The sequence below is a fragment of the Mobula birostris genome, chromosome 32 (genome assembly GCF_030028105.1).
Source record: "Mobula birostris isolate sMobBir1 chromosome 32, sMobBir1.hap1, whole genome shotgun sequence".
Taxonomy (NCBI): Eukaryota; Metazoa; Chordata; class Chondrichthyes; order Myliobatiformes; family Myliobatidae; genus Mobula; species Mobula birostris.
In genome coordinates, this window is record NC_092401.1 from 15886664 (window position 1) to 15902966 (window position 16303).

The following is a 16303-nucleotide window of genomic DNA, read 5'->3' on the forward strand; positions in this document are numbered from 1 at the left end:
GAAGGGTATTTATAATAAGAATGAAAAGCTTGTGTTTCATTTCTTGTAGCAACTGAACGTAAACCCTTTAACTTGCCTCAAACAATATTACTGCCAAGCCCATTCGAGTTCTTCAAATATAGCAAACTAAATACTGAAGTTCAAAGTAAATTTATTGTCAAAGCATGTATATGTCACCATACACTGCCTCGAGTTTCATTTTCCTGCAGGCATTTACAGGGAAATAAAGAAATACAACAGAATTTATGAAAAACTATAACTAGCAAAGACTGACAAACATCCAATGTGCAAAAGATGACAAATTGTGTCAATAATGAGCAATAAAAAATAAATAAATAAATAATACTGAAAACATCAGTAAATTAGGTATACACTCAGTGGTCACTTTGTTAGGGACAGGAGATACCGAATAAAGTGGTCACTGAGTGTATGTGGTCTTCTGCTACTGCAGCCCATCCAGTTCAAGGTTCGACGTGTTGTGCATTCAGACGTGTTCCTCAGTCACCACTGTTGTAATATACGATTATTTGAGTTCCTGTCAGCTTGAAACAGCCTGGCCATTCTCCTCTGACTTCTTTCATTATCAAGACGTCTTCGACCACAGAACTGCTGCTCACTGGATGATTATTTTTGTGCTGTGTTTAAGTGGTAATGTAAAGAGGATTGTAGGTTTAGCAGAGAATAGAGACAGGGTGGGTAAAGGATTCGTTATCAGAAGTGAAGTAGAGAGGAGAAAACTAGAAGATCTGGTTAGAGGTTGTAAAGACTGGGAAAGCATTGGAAGTGACATAGAAATGAAACATTTCAGAGCACAATGAAGTTTGGAGATAAACTGAGGATCTGCAAAGGCAGTTGACTTGAAAGGAAATTTTGGATACATACCCTTAGGAATTTAGAAGAGTGTGATAACGTAGAAGATACTGCAAGGTCTTGACATGGTGGATGTGGCACCATTATCTAGAAATAGGTCAGCATTTAAAGTCACCGTTGAGTTTATTGTCATATGCACAATTACGTGTATTCGGAGGTGCAATGTTAAAATGATAATGGTAACAACATCGCAGGTGCATAGCATATAAACAACTTTTACAAAAAAAATTAAAATTGCATGCAATTTTTACAAGAAGCTATAATTAGAACAAAAAATAACGAAGTTCATTTTAGTGTGAGGTGGCTGTAGTGCTCTTAAACTGTAGTGATGGTTTTGCTAGTTGTGTCAAGAACCAAATGGTTGAAAGGAAGAGCTGTTCTTGAACCTGGCAGTGTAGGGCTTCAGACCACTATACCTGCTGCCCAATGGTAGCTGTAAGAAGATGCTGCGGACCAAATGGGAGAACCTTTGATAAGTGTTGCCTTCCTAAGGCAGAGCTTCCTGTAGATACACCAATAGAATGGAGGGGTGACCCTGTGATGTATTGAACTGAGTCCACTACAATTTGCAATTCTTTTCATTCCTTAGCTTTCAAATTGTCAGACCTAATCATGATGCAACCAGTCAGGATACTTTCATCAGTACGTCTTCGAAGTGTGATAGAGTGTTCGATGACGGGCTGAATCTCCTAAGAAAGAAGCCGCACTGGTGTGCTTCTCTGGTGATGGTATTGAAGAGTTGCCCATTTTTTTTCCCCTGAGGATTGCAAATCTTTGCAGCTGTTACACCAGGATAGTGGACACAGAATTCATGAACATTTTTAAAACCTGAGGTTTGATAAGCAAGCAGTGAGAGCCTATAAGTTTGAGGTTTTGCTATTATTAATGGACATACAATTGTCAATCTACATCTGGTAGTTCAATTAATTAGCTGCTTTTCAATTGTTTATGTCTCTCCTAGATCATCATGGTGAGGCTACAGAGAGTGACTTTCGTGGCTTTGCACAACTACCTGGGCCTGACTAATGAGCTGTTCAATCAGGTGACTCTCCTACTTACATTATATGTTCAGAAGCCTGCTGCAGGATACTTGCAGTTTCTACAGGAGTTCTTATCCCCTATTGTAACTTCAACAGGCTCTATGTTCTGCACTTCTCTTGTATGAGGTTGAGCAATCTCATTACGTGTAAGAATTTCTTCAGTCACCATCTGCCTGGTGGTCATAGGTAACCCAATCACCTAAGATGGCCACACTGGGGATAGATTAGAAGGTTTTAGTTACACTGTGGGTCTGAGATCACAGATCCTCTGACAGTTGCAGAAGAAGAGAGGAGCAAATGTGTACTGTTTGCTGTGTTGGTACCTGTATGTCTGGGGGTTGCTTGGGACAAGTGTATACTACAGGGCTGAGTTTATTCAAAGCTGTTCTGACATCCACAAAATGGATCAGTGATGTGCATGATGAACAAGGTTGACCATTCCAACTCATCCCAGATGTTTTGACTAAACAAAGCATACAACCATTACCGAAAAGTGGCAGCGATTGGCCATGGTAGATGACACTGAGTGGGGCTGGAATCCAACCTTTTTGACATTTGTAATTGCTATATGCAAGCTCACTAGAGTAATTGAAATTGGTGGATGTGGAAGGTGGCCAAACCAGTAATCATGATGTATTCAAGTTCAAGTTTATTGTCATTCAACCATGCACATGTATCAGCTAAATGGAACGTTGTTCCTCTGGGCTCAAGGTGGAAAACACATTACATGTTGTCACACACAGCACATATCGAACATGCTGTATAAATATGATGCAACACATATAGTTTCAATATTGCACAATACAGTCACAAAGCAATATTAGTACAAGTCCCTGAATGGGATGGCCTGAAGATTGATTGCACATGGGTTGTTGTCCTGAAGCCAAGGTTCTATAAGAATAAGCTCGCAGCAGTTCTTCATCTTGTGGTAGATCAGTTGCAGATGAAGATAATCCAGTTTGTTTTCCATGGAGCAAACATTGGAAGGCAGTATTGAAGGGAGAGCTGGCCTACAGAGATTAGCCTTTTAACCGAGCATGGATTCCAATGCATACTCTGACATTGCTTCCAGCACCTCCTCTCCTGCCTGGCTGTAATGGGCAGGGGGCTTGGTCCATGCAATAACCTGAGGCCACGCAGCTCCTCTGCTGATGGTCACGCCTAATGGACCAGACTTGAAATATTTTGTACTACTAATATCCAACAGGGCCTTGCAATCTTAAGTAAATATGTAACACAAACATTTGCACCATTTGTCCACTTCAGTTTTCTCTCATACTGTTTCCGGTGCCTCCTCCCCCTGGGTGGCTGTTACAGGGCTTGGAGGGCATGGTCTGTACAATAACCTAAGGCTACACAGATCCTCTGCTGTTGGTCTCACTAACGAACTGGACTTATAGTATTTTGTATTATTAATGTCAAACATGGTCTTACGATCATAAAAGAAACGTGTAAGACAAACACTTGCATCATTTGCTGGACCCGGAGAAGCCACTGGGACTAAGCACACCCTCATCTTACTGAAAGTTAATTAAAATCCAGATTGGAAATCTTTTAAGGGCGAAGTCTTGAGGATGCTGGAAATCGGAATAACACAAAAAGCCAGAGATATTCAAGTTAATCAGTATTTGAAGAGAAAATAGCTAATACGGTACTCAGATTGATGATTTTTTCTTTGGAGCACTCTGAAAGATCATCAACAACAAATGTATTTGTATCCACACATGCAATTTGATCCAATAAGTATTTCAATATTAAGGCAGTATCTGCATATTTGCTCTTCCTTTCCCCATGGCCAATTCCATTTGTCTGTGGGTGTGACTGCCTATTTTAGGATACCCCATGCTGAGACAGCATGAATCACCTCTGGGCCTCCTCGCAGTGCAGAGATAGGAATTGCCTACAGGAAGGCCTATTGCAATGGTCCATTTGTGTAGCCAAAACCTTATAAGAATGTGATTGTCAGCTGGTGTGACCAAGTTCACTGGCTGTGCTGATTCCAGGAGCCAGCATTCTGAATATGTGAGAGTATTGCTTCTCTAATACTTACTGACAGGAAGTATGTTCTGTGTTTAATGGTAGGAGAACCAGCCTTCACGCCTTGTTCCTCAGCCAAACACCACCACGCGGATGAGCCCTTTACGACACAGGCGGTACATAAGTAATTCAGTTGCTGATGATCAGAAGGATGCGGCTGGGAAATCGAGTTCAGATGCAGGTGGGTAGGTGTAATCCACAGGGCATCAAAGAGTATGGGGTGAAGGCAGGGGAGTGGGGATGAGCGGATGAAGTAGATCAGCCCATGACTGAATGGCGGGGCAGACTCGATGGGCCGAATGGCCTACTTCTGCTCCTATATCTTATGATCTTGTCTGTTGCAAGCTGGGCAGCAGTTTTGTCAGCATTAATGCAAATTTGCATTATTTAACTTGCCAGTCACACCCACCTGAAATTCTTTGTTGGCATTGGAATTTGACTTTGGATTTTTCCAACTGCATGGGACAGTCTGACAGCTTTGAACTTGGCCTCTACTTGCATAGCAAAAACGACGAGATATGAAGCCAAACAGATCTACAATCTATTAGATTAGCTCCACCTTTAAATACAATCATTGCTGAATTCGTTCACATTTTCATGCTTTCACATCTTACACCTTTCCCACCTTCTCCCAACTTCTCCCTCATCTGGTGCCAAATTTATCAATTAAGTGTAATGCACATAAAGCAGCCTTGGATAGTCATTTGCTGATGTTTAAATTTCTCATTTACATTCAGTTTAATAGGTGATTATTTAATGTCTGTTCTGCCCAATGCTCCCATCAACCTTCTGTAATGCCCATACCTACAATCTGGGCCGCATCTTAGTTACTGTGTCCTCAGCCACAAGGGTCTCCCTTACTTTCTGCTGTGTGGCTCATTCACCAGATTTGTCCTGGAAAAGAGGTTATGAACATACATGAGCACCAACACATCAGTGCAGTATCCTGTTGGGTTCTCAATGATATCAAAATGGCTGATAGCCTCTATGTAAGTAGTTGCTAAATTCTAAATTATTATGCAAAGGCCTTGAATTTCCTGCGAACGGCTTAACCATTTGTGTCAACCCTTTCGATAAGAATGAATTGAAACTTTGTGATCCCAGCCTGGGCACGATACTCTAGGCTTCATCTTTTATGTTCTCCTTGACTAAACTAACTCACCCAATGCATGGAAAGCTTCACTGTAGTCCATTACAATTCAATCTCCGCTGGTAAAACTAATTAAATGAAGCAATTACTCTGTTTCTCCATATATACTACCTAACCTGCTGTATAATTCTAGCATTTTCTGTTCTTATTTCAGTTTTCCAGCATCAGCAGGTTGGTTTTCCAAATTTATTTCTTGTTGTTAAAGATAACTGCATATCCTACCACTGATGTTCTTTCCCACCCAGAACTGGTGCTTTCTGATTCTAGTACTTGTATATTTATGGTGGGCATTCCTGCTCAAGGAAATTAGAAGTAAGGGAACTAGTTGGAAATGGAATAAATGAGAAATAATATTCTGAAATACTGGACTTCAACTAGTTTGCTTCTATCTAGTATTCAAAGTTCAAAGTAAAATTTATTATCAGAGTGCATACATGTCACCACATCCAACCCTGAGATTGTTTTCTGCAGGCATACTTTGCAAATCTATAGAACAGTAACTGTAAATTGCAAACATCAGGAACTGTTAGCTGTAAACAAACTGTGCAAATGCAGATATAAATAAATAACGAGCATGAAATAACAATATAACAGAGTCCTTAAATTAGTGTAGATATTCCCTTCTGTTCAAGAGCCTGATGGTTGACGGGTAGTAACTGTTTTTGAAATTCATCTATATTCATCTATAAAATGGAGGTTTATAGTTTACTCATTTGAGTATTGCTTTGTTTCCTCCCTTTCCAAAGCACCTATGTAGCTGTGTCTCAAGTGCAAATTGCATTTGGAGAGGAAATGAAGGGAAGTGGGAGATATGCAAGGAGCCAAGAAAGATGAGAGTTCAAGGCAAGACACAGGGAAAGCAGTGGAGAGCTGATGAACATCAGACTAAGTTCTGTGGTTCTGCAGATGCTGTGATCATAATGTCCATATCAGATCGTGTTTACTGGAAAAGATCAAATTGAGTCGATTGTCATGTGCATGTATGCACGTGTGCAATGAAAACCGAACTGCAGCATAACAGGCTCATAGTATATATCACTGCACCAGGGACTAAATGAATATGTCCTAAAGCACTTTAAAATCCTGTTAGTTGTTTCTAAATATTGCAGTTGAAAAGCAGTAGTAATGCTAAATACAAAGGATTATTATCCTGCTTTGCCTAATATTATGATTCTTTTACTGAATGCTACAGAGACATGCTGTGTAAAGTATCATTTACAACATTTCCTTTTAACACATTTTGCATAACCTGTTACTACTGCACGACATCTCGAGGTTCTCTGAAACAAGGGAGGATTCCTCATCACTCTGGCTATTTTTGCCATGACAATTACAGTGTAAGCAATTGCTATTAGGGAGGATAGATAGTCATTGCACATGATCTGGCATTTATACTGCCCTGTGCATTATAGACTATTGGTTGTTTCACAAGGATGTTGTGTTAAAGGGTGAACGTAAATAGGCCAGTGTATTATCCAGTCAAACATTATGTGGTTCTGCGTGGTTAAAAATGGCACTTGGTATCTGTGGAATCTCCCTCCTGGAAGGCATTCAGTCCAGGATCTGAGATATCTTTGAAGCCTGGGACTTCACGAACAGAGGCATTATAGGTCTGAGTTTCCTGTCTGATTATTGTTCATGCAGTTCTTGCATTTGATTTTCTTAAAGTATGCAGTACAGTTGAAATGATGCTGTAAATGATACTTTACACAACATGTCTCTGTAGCATTCAATAAAAGACTCATAAATGGAGTTCTGCAAGGTATCTGAGGATGGTTCCTGTGTGTTTCTTTCCCAGTCTGCAGTTGCAGAGGAAGGCTGAAGTTAGGACACTGCAGAGTCTCGGCTTGAAAAACTGACTGCTTATTTCCCCTCCATAGCTACTGCCCAACTTGCTGAGTTCCTCCAGCATTCTGTATGTTACTTACATTTTTGAAGACTGTTTTCATGCAGTTGCTACCCATTTTTGTATTATTTGCTACTCCAGTGAGATGACCTCAGGAAAGTCCTGTGTGAATCTCCCTAGCCACTATCAGTAGACCACCAATCTTAGAATTGTTAGGCCCAATTTCCACCCCAACTATCATTCATGCAGGGTGACAGAGAAGAAGTGACAACTGTAAAAACTCTCAAGCATGTGGCTGTGGGCACCGTGCTGCTGGAAGTCTGTTGCAGGTGGGTCTGTCCATGTCCACAGGAGTAACTAGCACATAATCCTTGTGCATATGAATTCTACCTTCATAATGAAAGGGCGCTCTCCATCCTGTTCTGTGGGATGGACATCAGACATACGTGAGCCGCTGCAGACCAGCAGCTGCAGAAATGTGCGACTTGGCATATCCCCCACTCTGACATTGTTAGCAAGCACAGTGATTAACCCTGGCTCAATGGGGACTGCAGAAGAGCAAGCCAAAAGCAGCACTGGAGTTAACTAAACATAAAATGCCAACCTACTGCAGTGACATCATGAGCTACATTATCTTAAACTTAGTTATGAGTTCGCAGACCAGGGACTTGTAGCCAAGTCCTATTGTGAACGGAAGTGAAAAATTAGATATCTAATAGGAGGTCAATAACCAAGAACAGTCCCCTCCACAGCGATGAGGTTCAGATGCTGGGCCCAGTCACTGTCAAATTGAAAACTTGAAACGTGACTCCAACAACATTTTGGACGTGCTCACAAGTAGCGTGTAAAATTTGTGACACAAGTCGCAGGCAGTGATAATCTCCTGCAATAAATACAATGACATTACTTTTTGCTATGACCCCTACCATCAACTTCCTGAGTTGGAGGGAATTAGAAAGGCAACTGGATCACCACACAAACACTATCTACAAGCAGATCAGAGGCTGATTACATTTGGCAAGTGATTCACCTCCTGATGCTTCAAAACTTTCCTCTGTCTACAAGCCACAAAACAGGAGTTGGATGTAGTACTTTCTTCTTTCTTGGACAAGTGAAGCTCCAGTAACTTATGAGAAAGGATTAATGCCATCTGGAGCAAATCAGTCTGCCTTTTTTCTTGCCGCCTTGTCGTCTGCCATAGACATGCTGTGGCTTTACCATGTGTTTTCAAACAGCACTCCTAATCACAATTCTATCATAAGCGCAAGGGAACATCACCACCTGCAGGTCCCCTCAAAGATGTGCACAAACCTAATCTGAAAATAGATTTGTTTCTTCTTTGGCAGGTCTAAATCTAGGAAGTTCCTCTCCAATAATATTGTGGGAGTACATTAACCAACAGCAGTGCCAAGATTCAGAAGGCTCATCCTCTCCCTAAGAACACTGGAGAAGATTAATAACAGCTAGTCTTGACAGCAATGCCTGAATTCTGAAAATGGGGGTTAGAGCCTTGTAACTCTCCTCTCCTTAACAAGAAAAAAACCTCATTCAAGCTTAGTAATAAATCCATTGTCAAAGACGCTTAACCTGCTTATGTTTAGGAGAATCGGCAAGAAAGTGGCAAATGAAATACAATGTTGGAAATGCTATTTTCTAAATGCGGAGAAAAATCCAGGAATCTGAGATGCAGAGGGACTTGGGAGTCCTTGTGCAGAACACCCTCATGGTTAACTTGCACATTGAGTCAGCGGTGAGGAAGGCAAAGGCCATGTTAACATTCATTCAGGAGGTCTAGAATTCAAGAGCAATGATGTGATTCTGAGGCTTTTTAAGGCACTGGTGAGGCCTCACCTTGATAATTGTAAACAGTTTTGGGCCCTTCATCTTAGAAAAGATGTGCTGGTATTGGAGAGGGTCAGAAGAAGTTCACAAGGATGATTCCAGGAGTGAAAGGGTTATCATATGAGGAATGTTTGATGGCTCCGGGTCTGTACTCACTGGAATTCAGAAGGATAAGGGGGATCTCATTGAAACCTTTTGAATATTGGAAGGTCTAGACAGAGCAGATGTGGAAAGGATATTTCCCATGGTGGGAGAGTCTAGGACAAGAGGGCACAGCCGCAGGATAGAGGGGTGCCCTTTCAAAACAGAGATGCGCAGAAATTTCTTTAGCCAAAGGGTGGTGAATTTGTGGAATTTGTTGCCACATGCAGCCGTGGAGGCCAGGTTGTTGGGTGTACTTAAGGCAGAGATTGATAGGTTCTTGATTGGACGTGGCATCAAAGGTTACAGGGAGAAAGCTGAGAAACGGGGTTGAAGTTAGAATAAGGGATCAGCCATGATGGAATGGTGGAGCAGACTTGATGGGCCAGCTGGCCTAATTCTGCTCCTATGTATTATGGTCTTATGGTTTAATTCAACTTGTGCAACATTTTACACAATACCCCCTCAGTTGCAATATTTGTACCATCTTTCCCTTTTACAAAAGTAAGCACAATGTGTTCATTGTGAACCTTCATCCCAATTTCTGATCCTTTTGCCATGTATCTACGCATGGTATCGTGCAGCAGTAAGTGTAATGCTATTACAGTGCCAATAACCTGGTTTCGATTCGCCGCTTGCTGTAGGAAGTTTTCACATTCTCCCCGTGACCGTGTGGGTTTCCTCTGGGTGCTCCGGTTTCCTCCCACATTCCAAAGATGTACAGGTTAGTAGGTTAATTGGTCACGGGTGTAATTGTGTGGTACGGATCTGTTGGACAAGAAGGGCCTGTTACTGTGCTGTATCTCTAAATGTAAAAAAAAATACTTTTGTGTGGACCACAAGTTAAACTTAGAACAGTACAGCACAGGAACAGACCCCTCAGCCCACAATGTTTCTGCCATACATGATGCTTAACTAAACTGAATTTCTTCTGTCTACATGAGTCATATACCTCTATTTCCTACATATTCATGTGTCTTGTCTAAAGACCTCTTAAATACTGTCATGTCTGCTTCTACCCTTCTCCTGGCAGCCTGTTTAAGGTTACCACCATTTTGTGTGCTTTTTAAAAAAAAAAGTCTTCGTTTGTACACCATGCACCTTTTTTAAACTCCTCCCCTATCTCCTCCCCCCATCATGTTAAGTGTATGTTCTCTAATGTTTGGCATTTCTATCCTGGGAAAGAGATTCTGACAATCTACCCTATCTATACCTCTCATCATTTCTATTAGATATCCCCTCAGCCTCTGATGTTCATGAGCAAATATGTAAAAACATCAAAGATAACTCTGAGTTGTACCCTCTCACACGTGTCATTTAACTTGAAAATAATTTTCTCATGTCCTGTCTTTGCAATATTTGTTTTTAATTTCATCTCTGTGCTTTCTAATCTTAAATTCCGTCCCTTCATAAATTAGCTTTCTGGATGAGGCATTCAACGTCAGTCCTTTTGATCTCTTCCTCTACCACATCTGGTGCACAGGCAGCCCTTGACTGATAGTCCCTCCCCTCTTTTTAATCTTTATTTGGTGCAGTGACATGATGTGCCACTAGATGTCAAGGCACATTACTTTAGAGAGCTCATCGAGGCACCTGTCCCTCCCAGTTCTTAAATCCAAAGCTGGTGACATGTCCAAATAGATTCCAGTTGAGAGCTTTGTGGAAGCTGTGCATGAAATTAAAGAAAAATTTGCCCAATATATTTGAATAATATATTCCTCTTTCATTGTGTTTTGAATGGTTATAGAGTCATACGGCACTACAACACAACAGGCCCTCCAGCCTGCTTAGTCCATACTGAACTGTTATTCTGCTTAGTTCCATTCACCCACACCTGGATCATAGACCTCTATACTTTTTCCTTCATACACTTACCCAAACTTCTCTTAAATGTTGCAATTGAACCTGCATCTACTACCACTGATATATAGACTGCTAGTGCAGTTCACTCAGTTACTATTACTTTTTCTAATAGCAGTCTCCGAAAGCAGTGGTTAAAAAGACCAGCTAATATTCTTACAAGTGAAACGGGAAAATTACTTGATATTTTAAATGCAGATTAAGTTTTTAAAATTCAGCTGGAAATTGCATTAGCACTTTTTACAATTTAAATTTTGGCAGTGCTTCAGCCCTTCGAGCTTGTAAGAGAGTGTTATTCCAGTTTTTGTGATTACATTTTTAGGTATTAAGGCAATCAAGATATGGAATCAGTGCAAAAAGTGGTGCTAAGTAAATGTTCGTATTGAATGGCAGTCCAGGCACGCAGGACCGAATAATTTGCACTTACTGTTTTTCCCGTCCTTGGAAGGGAATAGGCAGATTGGTCCTGGTCAGTTTTATTCCTCAGCCCTGAGTGGAGTCCAGCTGGCTTTTGTTCTAGGCAGCTGTGCTGTCAGGCACTTATTCAGGCTGGTTGTTCTAAACCAGGGGTCTCCAACCCTTTTTGCACTGCGGACCGGTTTAATATTGACAATATTCTTGCGGACCGGCTGATGGGGGGGGGCGGGTATGTTAATCAGGACCGGAATATAGGTGATGTCAACTATAAGTCACTTAAGTGGCGAATACACTCAATTTCATTTCTAAAAGGGTTTATCTAACGAATTTAATATTAAACAAACAGTGCATATTTTCCTCGCATGAATATAGTGATAAGTCAATTATAAGTCACTTACAAGTCAATAGCATCATAACATATTAAGTAACATTTGGATATTAAACACACAGCATATATTTTCCCTGTATGAACATATAAAATCATTGCAACAAACCAATATCGCTGAATCAGTGGGAGCCCTGGGCTTGTTTTCCTGCAACAAGACGGTCCTATCGAGGGGTGATGGGAGACAGCGATACTCGAAGGGGGTTCCTTATGTCCAGTCTATTCCGCAATTTAATTTTCGTTGCATTCATTGCAGAAAAGCCTGCTTCACAGAGATATGCTGTTGGAAATGGAAACAATGTTTTCAGTGCTTTCGTGGCTATCTCAGGATATTCAGCCTTGACTTTGATCCAGAATGCCAGCAGAGATGTTATGTCAAACATACTTTTCAGCTCATTTGCAAGCTCGAGGAGTTGATCTTCTTCCCGTGCTGACATGGATGATTCACTGTGGACATTCACGAATGGGTCAGGGACCCATTCCTTTGCACGTCTTGAGTCATTTGCGGATGGGAAGTAACGCTCGAATTCTGTCGACAGCGAAGATAGGTGATCGCGCACCAGCTGTGAGAAGGACGGTGCAGCCTCAGTCTCTCTCAAAATACCAACTAATGTTGAGAACATGTCAAATATGCCCCTGTCCGCTCGCCGTCCCCACAGTTCCAGTTTGGCTTTGAAAGCAGACACCATCTGCCAACTTGAAGACAGTTGTCTTTCTCCCCTGAAGTGACAAATTAAGTTCATTGAGCAGGTTGAAGATGTCACACAGATAAGCGAGTTTTGCTATCCACTCCTCATCACTGAGGTGTGCTGCCAGTAGTGACTTTTTTCCTGAATGAAATCTCTGTAGCGGCTCTCTTAACTCAAAACCCCTGGCCAGGGCTCTCGCCCTTGATAGCCACCTGACTTCAGTGTGTAAGAGGAGGTGTTTGTGCTCTGTATCCATTTCCTCGCAAAGCTGCTCAAACAGACATTTCTTAGTCTTAGCAATACGCTTAGCCACTAAGTACAACGCTGTCAGAGCAGCAGCATTTATGGAGGTGGTGGCTCTCAGCACTTTCTTCTGTCCTGCTTGCTCAAATTTTTTCTGCGCAAAAAACTCAACGGGTTTGTCTTTAAGTGTAGGGTGCTTGGACTCAAGGTGCCGAAGCAGTTTTGAGGGCTTCATTGCCTCATTAGACAGCTTGTCTCCACATATCACACACAGGGGGCTTGGAGCATGCGAGTCACCGGGCGCATTAAACCCATATTTTATGTACAACTCGTCGTATTTTCTGTTGAAGGAAGCTTTCTTTTTTTTTGCAGTCTCGGCCTCAGCTGTCTCTGCGTTATCATCATCGTTAGGCCTTTTATGGCCCCTACCACCTCTTCTAAAGAAACTCTCATGCCACCAAATCATATCGTTTCCTTGCGGCCAGGTACTGCTCTGCGGCCCGGTGGTTGGGGGCCACTGTTCTAAGCACTGCATGAGGCTGTTTAATTATAATGAATGGATTGCTGGCAACCTGCTAATTATAACTTAAAATGAAAACACAACTAGCTGGGACTAGTCAGCAGAAGGTATGTTTATTGTGTGCAGTGTTTGATATTTTCAAAGAAACCAATTTACAGCCCCAGCACAAGTGATGGAAGTTAGAAGTAAAGATGATCAGTGGGGAAGTTTGGGTGTGGCAAGAGGAAACTGCTCTGACATGTAGTGAAATCCTTTGTATCCATCTGTACATTATCCTTCAATAAAGGCTTTGAACTAGAATGTATACTTGTTATACATAGGATTTCCAAGCTGGTACTCTGTTCCCAATAGATTTGGATGTTTGTGGGATTTCAAGTTTGTATTTAATTAAACTGATTTAAAGAGCATATTAGCTTTCATCTTATTGAATGGTGGAACTGGCTGAAGGGTTCATATAGCCACCTCGGAAAGGGCATTTCATAGATTTACAAAGGCATACAACACAGAAATAGCCTTTCAGACTTCCATGCATACACTGGCCATTGAATATTTATTCCTTAATCCTGTTTACTACCATTTAATCCCCAGCCTTCTGTGTCTTGGCTATTTAAGTGTCATCTAGATGCTGCTTAAACATTGAGTATCTCTGTTTTTACCACCTATGTGGCCAATAGAAGGTTTTCCTTGGATTCCTAATCATGCTCATCTGGACTTCTAGTCTTTCCTATAAAGAAGGTTTTCATATGATCATCCTAATTGATGCCTTTCATAATATTGTATACCTATATCAAGTCCCTGCCCCAACCTTCAACCATCTCTACTTCCTGAGGAGACTGAGGTCCTTTGAGTATGCAGCCTTCTCCTTCGCATGTTCTACCAGTCTTATCACCAGTACAATCTTCTCTGTGGTGGTGTGCTAAGGCAATGGCTTCAACGTGGGTGATGCTAACAGGCCCAATAAACTGATAAAAAAGTGTGGCTCTGTAATAGGAGTCAAACTGGGCACGCTGAGGCTGTGGTAGAACAAAGAACCCTACAGGAAATTCTGACAATTCTGGACAATGTTTCTCACACTCTACATGCTACCTTGGCTGAGCAGAGGAGCACTTTTAGAAACAGACTAAGACAACTGTGCTGCTCCAAAGAGCGCTATATGAGGTCATTCTTACCCTCAGCCATTAGGCTCTATAGTGAGTCAACCTACAGCCGGGGAAGTGATGACCCCCTCCTGTTAGAATGTTTGTGGTGATTTATTTTTCATTCTTTCTTACTTCTCTTCTAATATTGGTATATCTGTGCACTTGTAATGCTACTGTGACACTGTAATTTCTTTGGGATCAATGAAGTATCTATCTATCTGTCTGTCTATCTTAATTTACACTTGCAAAGACACAGGACAGTCAACAGGCGTTAGGTGTTAAGAGATCCCGTCTGACTAATTTGAGTGTTTTTCTTAAAGAGGTACATTGAGGCACTGCAATTGATAGAATTTTACATGGACCAGTTATGTCTGTCACTGCAACTTCTCCCATGCAGTCATAACCTACCTGATGTGTGGTGACCAGAACAGTGTACAGTATTACAGCTTTGGCATTATGAATGTTTTGTAATGTTGCATCAAGCTCTCCAATGACCTATAGTCCTATACCTGACTATTGAAGGCAAGTATCTGATTTGCTGTCTATCTACTTGTATTCCCAAATGGAGAGATCTTTGGACTTGTACAGGAAGACCCTTTTGTTCCTTGTTACTCTCCAGGGCATAATCATTCATGGTATATCTCTTTGCATTTTAGAATTAATTTCTATTTGCCATTGATCTGTCCCAATTCATCAACAGATCAATATCATTCTGTACACTCAAATTACTCTTAAGGAAACCACCAATTTTTCTAAGATCCCTAAATGTTCCAATACATCTACATTTGCATCTAAGTTGTTTGTATATTTCACAAACATAACCCAGCACCTTTCTGTTAGCATCCAATCCCAAAGGCAGCCCTTTATCATCACTCTTTGTCTCCTGTATTAAACCAATTTTGGATCTAATTTTCTACATTGCCTTGGATTACATAAGCTCGAAATTTTTGGATGTGGGATGCTGTCAAGGGCTTTCCTGTCCTATGAAAACCACATCAATTATAGTGCCTTCATACATATATACTCAGTGGCCACTTTATTAGGTATGCCTCCTTGTTAATGCAAATATCTAATCTGTGAATTGTGTGGCAGCAACTCAATGTATAAGAGCATGTAGGCCATGGTCATGAGGTTCAGTTTTCCAGGCTAGACATCAGAATGGGAAAGAACTGTGAGCTAAGTGACATAGACTGTGGAATGATTTTTGGTGCCAGATAGGGTGGTTTGAGTAAATCAGGAACTGCTGATCACCTGGGATTTTCACATGCAATGCCTCTGGTGCAAAATGGTGCAAAAAAAAACAAATGAGCTGCAATTAATGTGGGTGAAAAATACCTTGTTAATGAGATAGGTCAGAGGAGAATGGCTAGTCTGGTTGAAGCTGAAAGGAAGGTGACAGTAACTCAAGTGACCACATATGGCAACAATGGTGTGCAGAATAGCATCTCTGAATGCACAACATGTCAGAGCTTGAAGTGGATGGGCTACGGGAGCAGAAGACAACACTGACTTCCACTCCTGTACCTAATAAAGTTGCCACTGAGTGTACAGTACTGTGAAAAAGTCTTAGGCATCCTAGCTCCATATATATGTCTAAAACATATATAGCTAGGATGCCCAAGACTTTTGCACAGTACTGTATTATATGAACATGGAGCGAACTTGTAAATCTGGTAGGAGCAAATGAAGTTGGGATTAGCAAGTGTAGAGCACCACAGGAGAGGTGTGGGGCAGTTGGTAGAGGAGGACTGCCAGTAGTGGGTGGGGTTGGCACAGGTGCAGACACACGCAGCCCTGAGATATCAGGCAAGGTCATTTGATTCCAGTCAGTTAGTGGATTGAACAGTACAGACTGTCGCTCTGGTGTTTTCCGCTCTCCCACCTTTCCCTTCTCCTTTTCCCAATCATGATTCCCCTCACCCTGCCCCCCTTTCCTCTTTCAGAATCAGGCTTATCATCACTCACGTGTCATGATTTTTTTTTGTGGCAGCAGTACAATGCAATACATAAAATTACTACAGTATTGTGCAAACATCTTAGGCACACGCTATATATATATATATATATATATATCTTTAAGTCACAATAATAGGCAAACACAATCTGTCTAAACTAATAACACAA

General features: G+C 41.3%; 1 protein-coding gene across 8 annotated transcripts in view; it reads left to right on the top strand.

Moving 5' to 3' along the window:
- The window catches only part of pnpla6 (patatin-like phospholipase domain containing 6), a 196591-nt gene that overhangs the window by 68917 nt on the left and 111371 nt on the right, over positions 1-16303 (top strand). For all 8 annotated transcript variants that reach the window (XM_072248096.1, XM_072248099.1, XM_072248098.1 and 5 more), the window contains 2 exons: positions 1832-1912; positions 3993-4128. In XM_072248096.1, coding sequence (XP_072104197.1) covers positions 1832-1912; positions 3993-4128 — 217 coding nt within the window. The remainder of the gene's footprint in view (positions 1-1831; positions 1913-3992; positions 4129-16303) is intronic.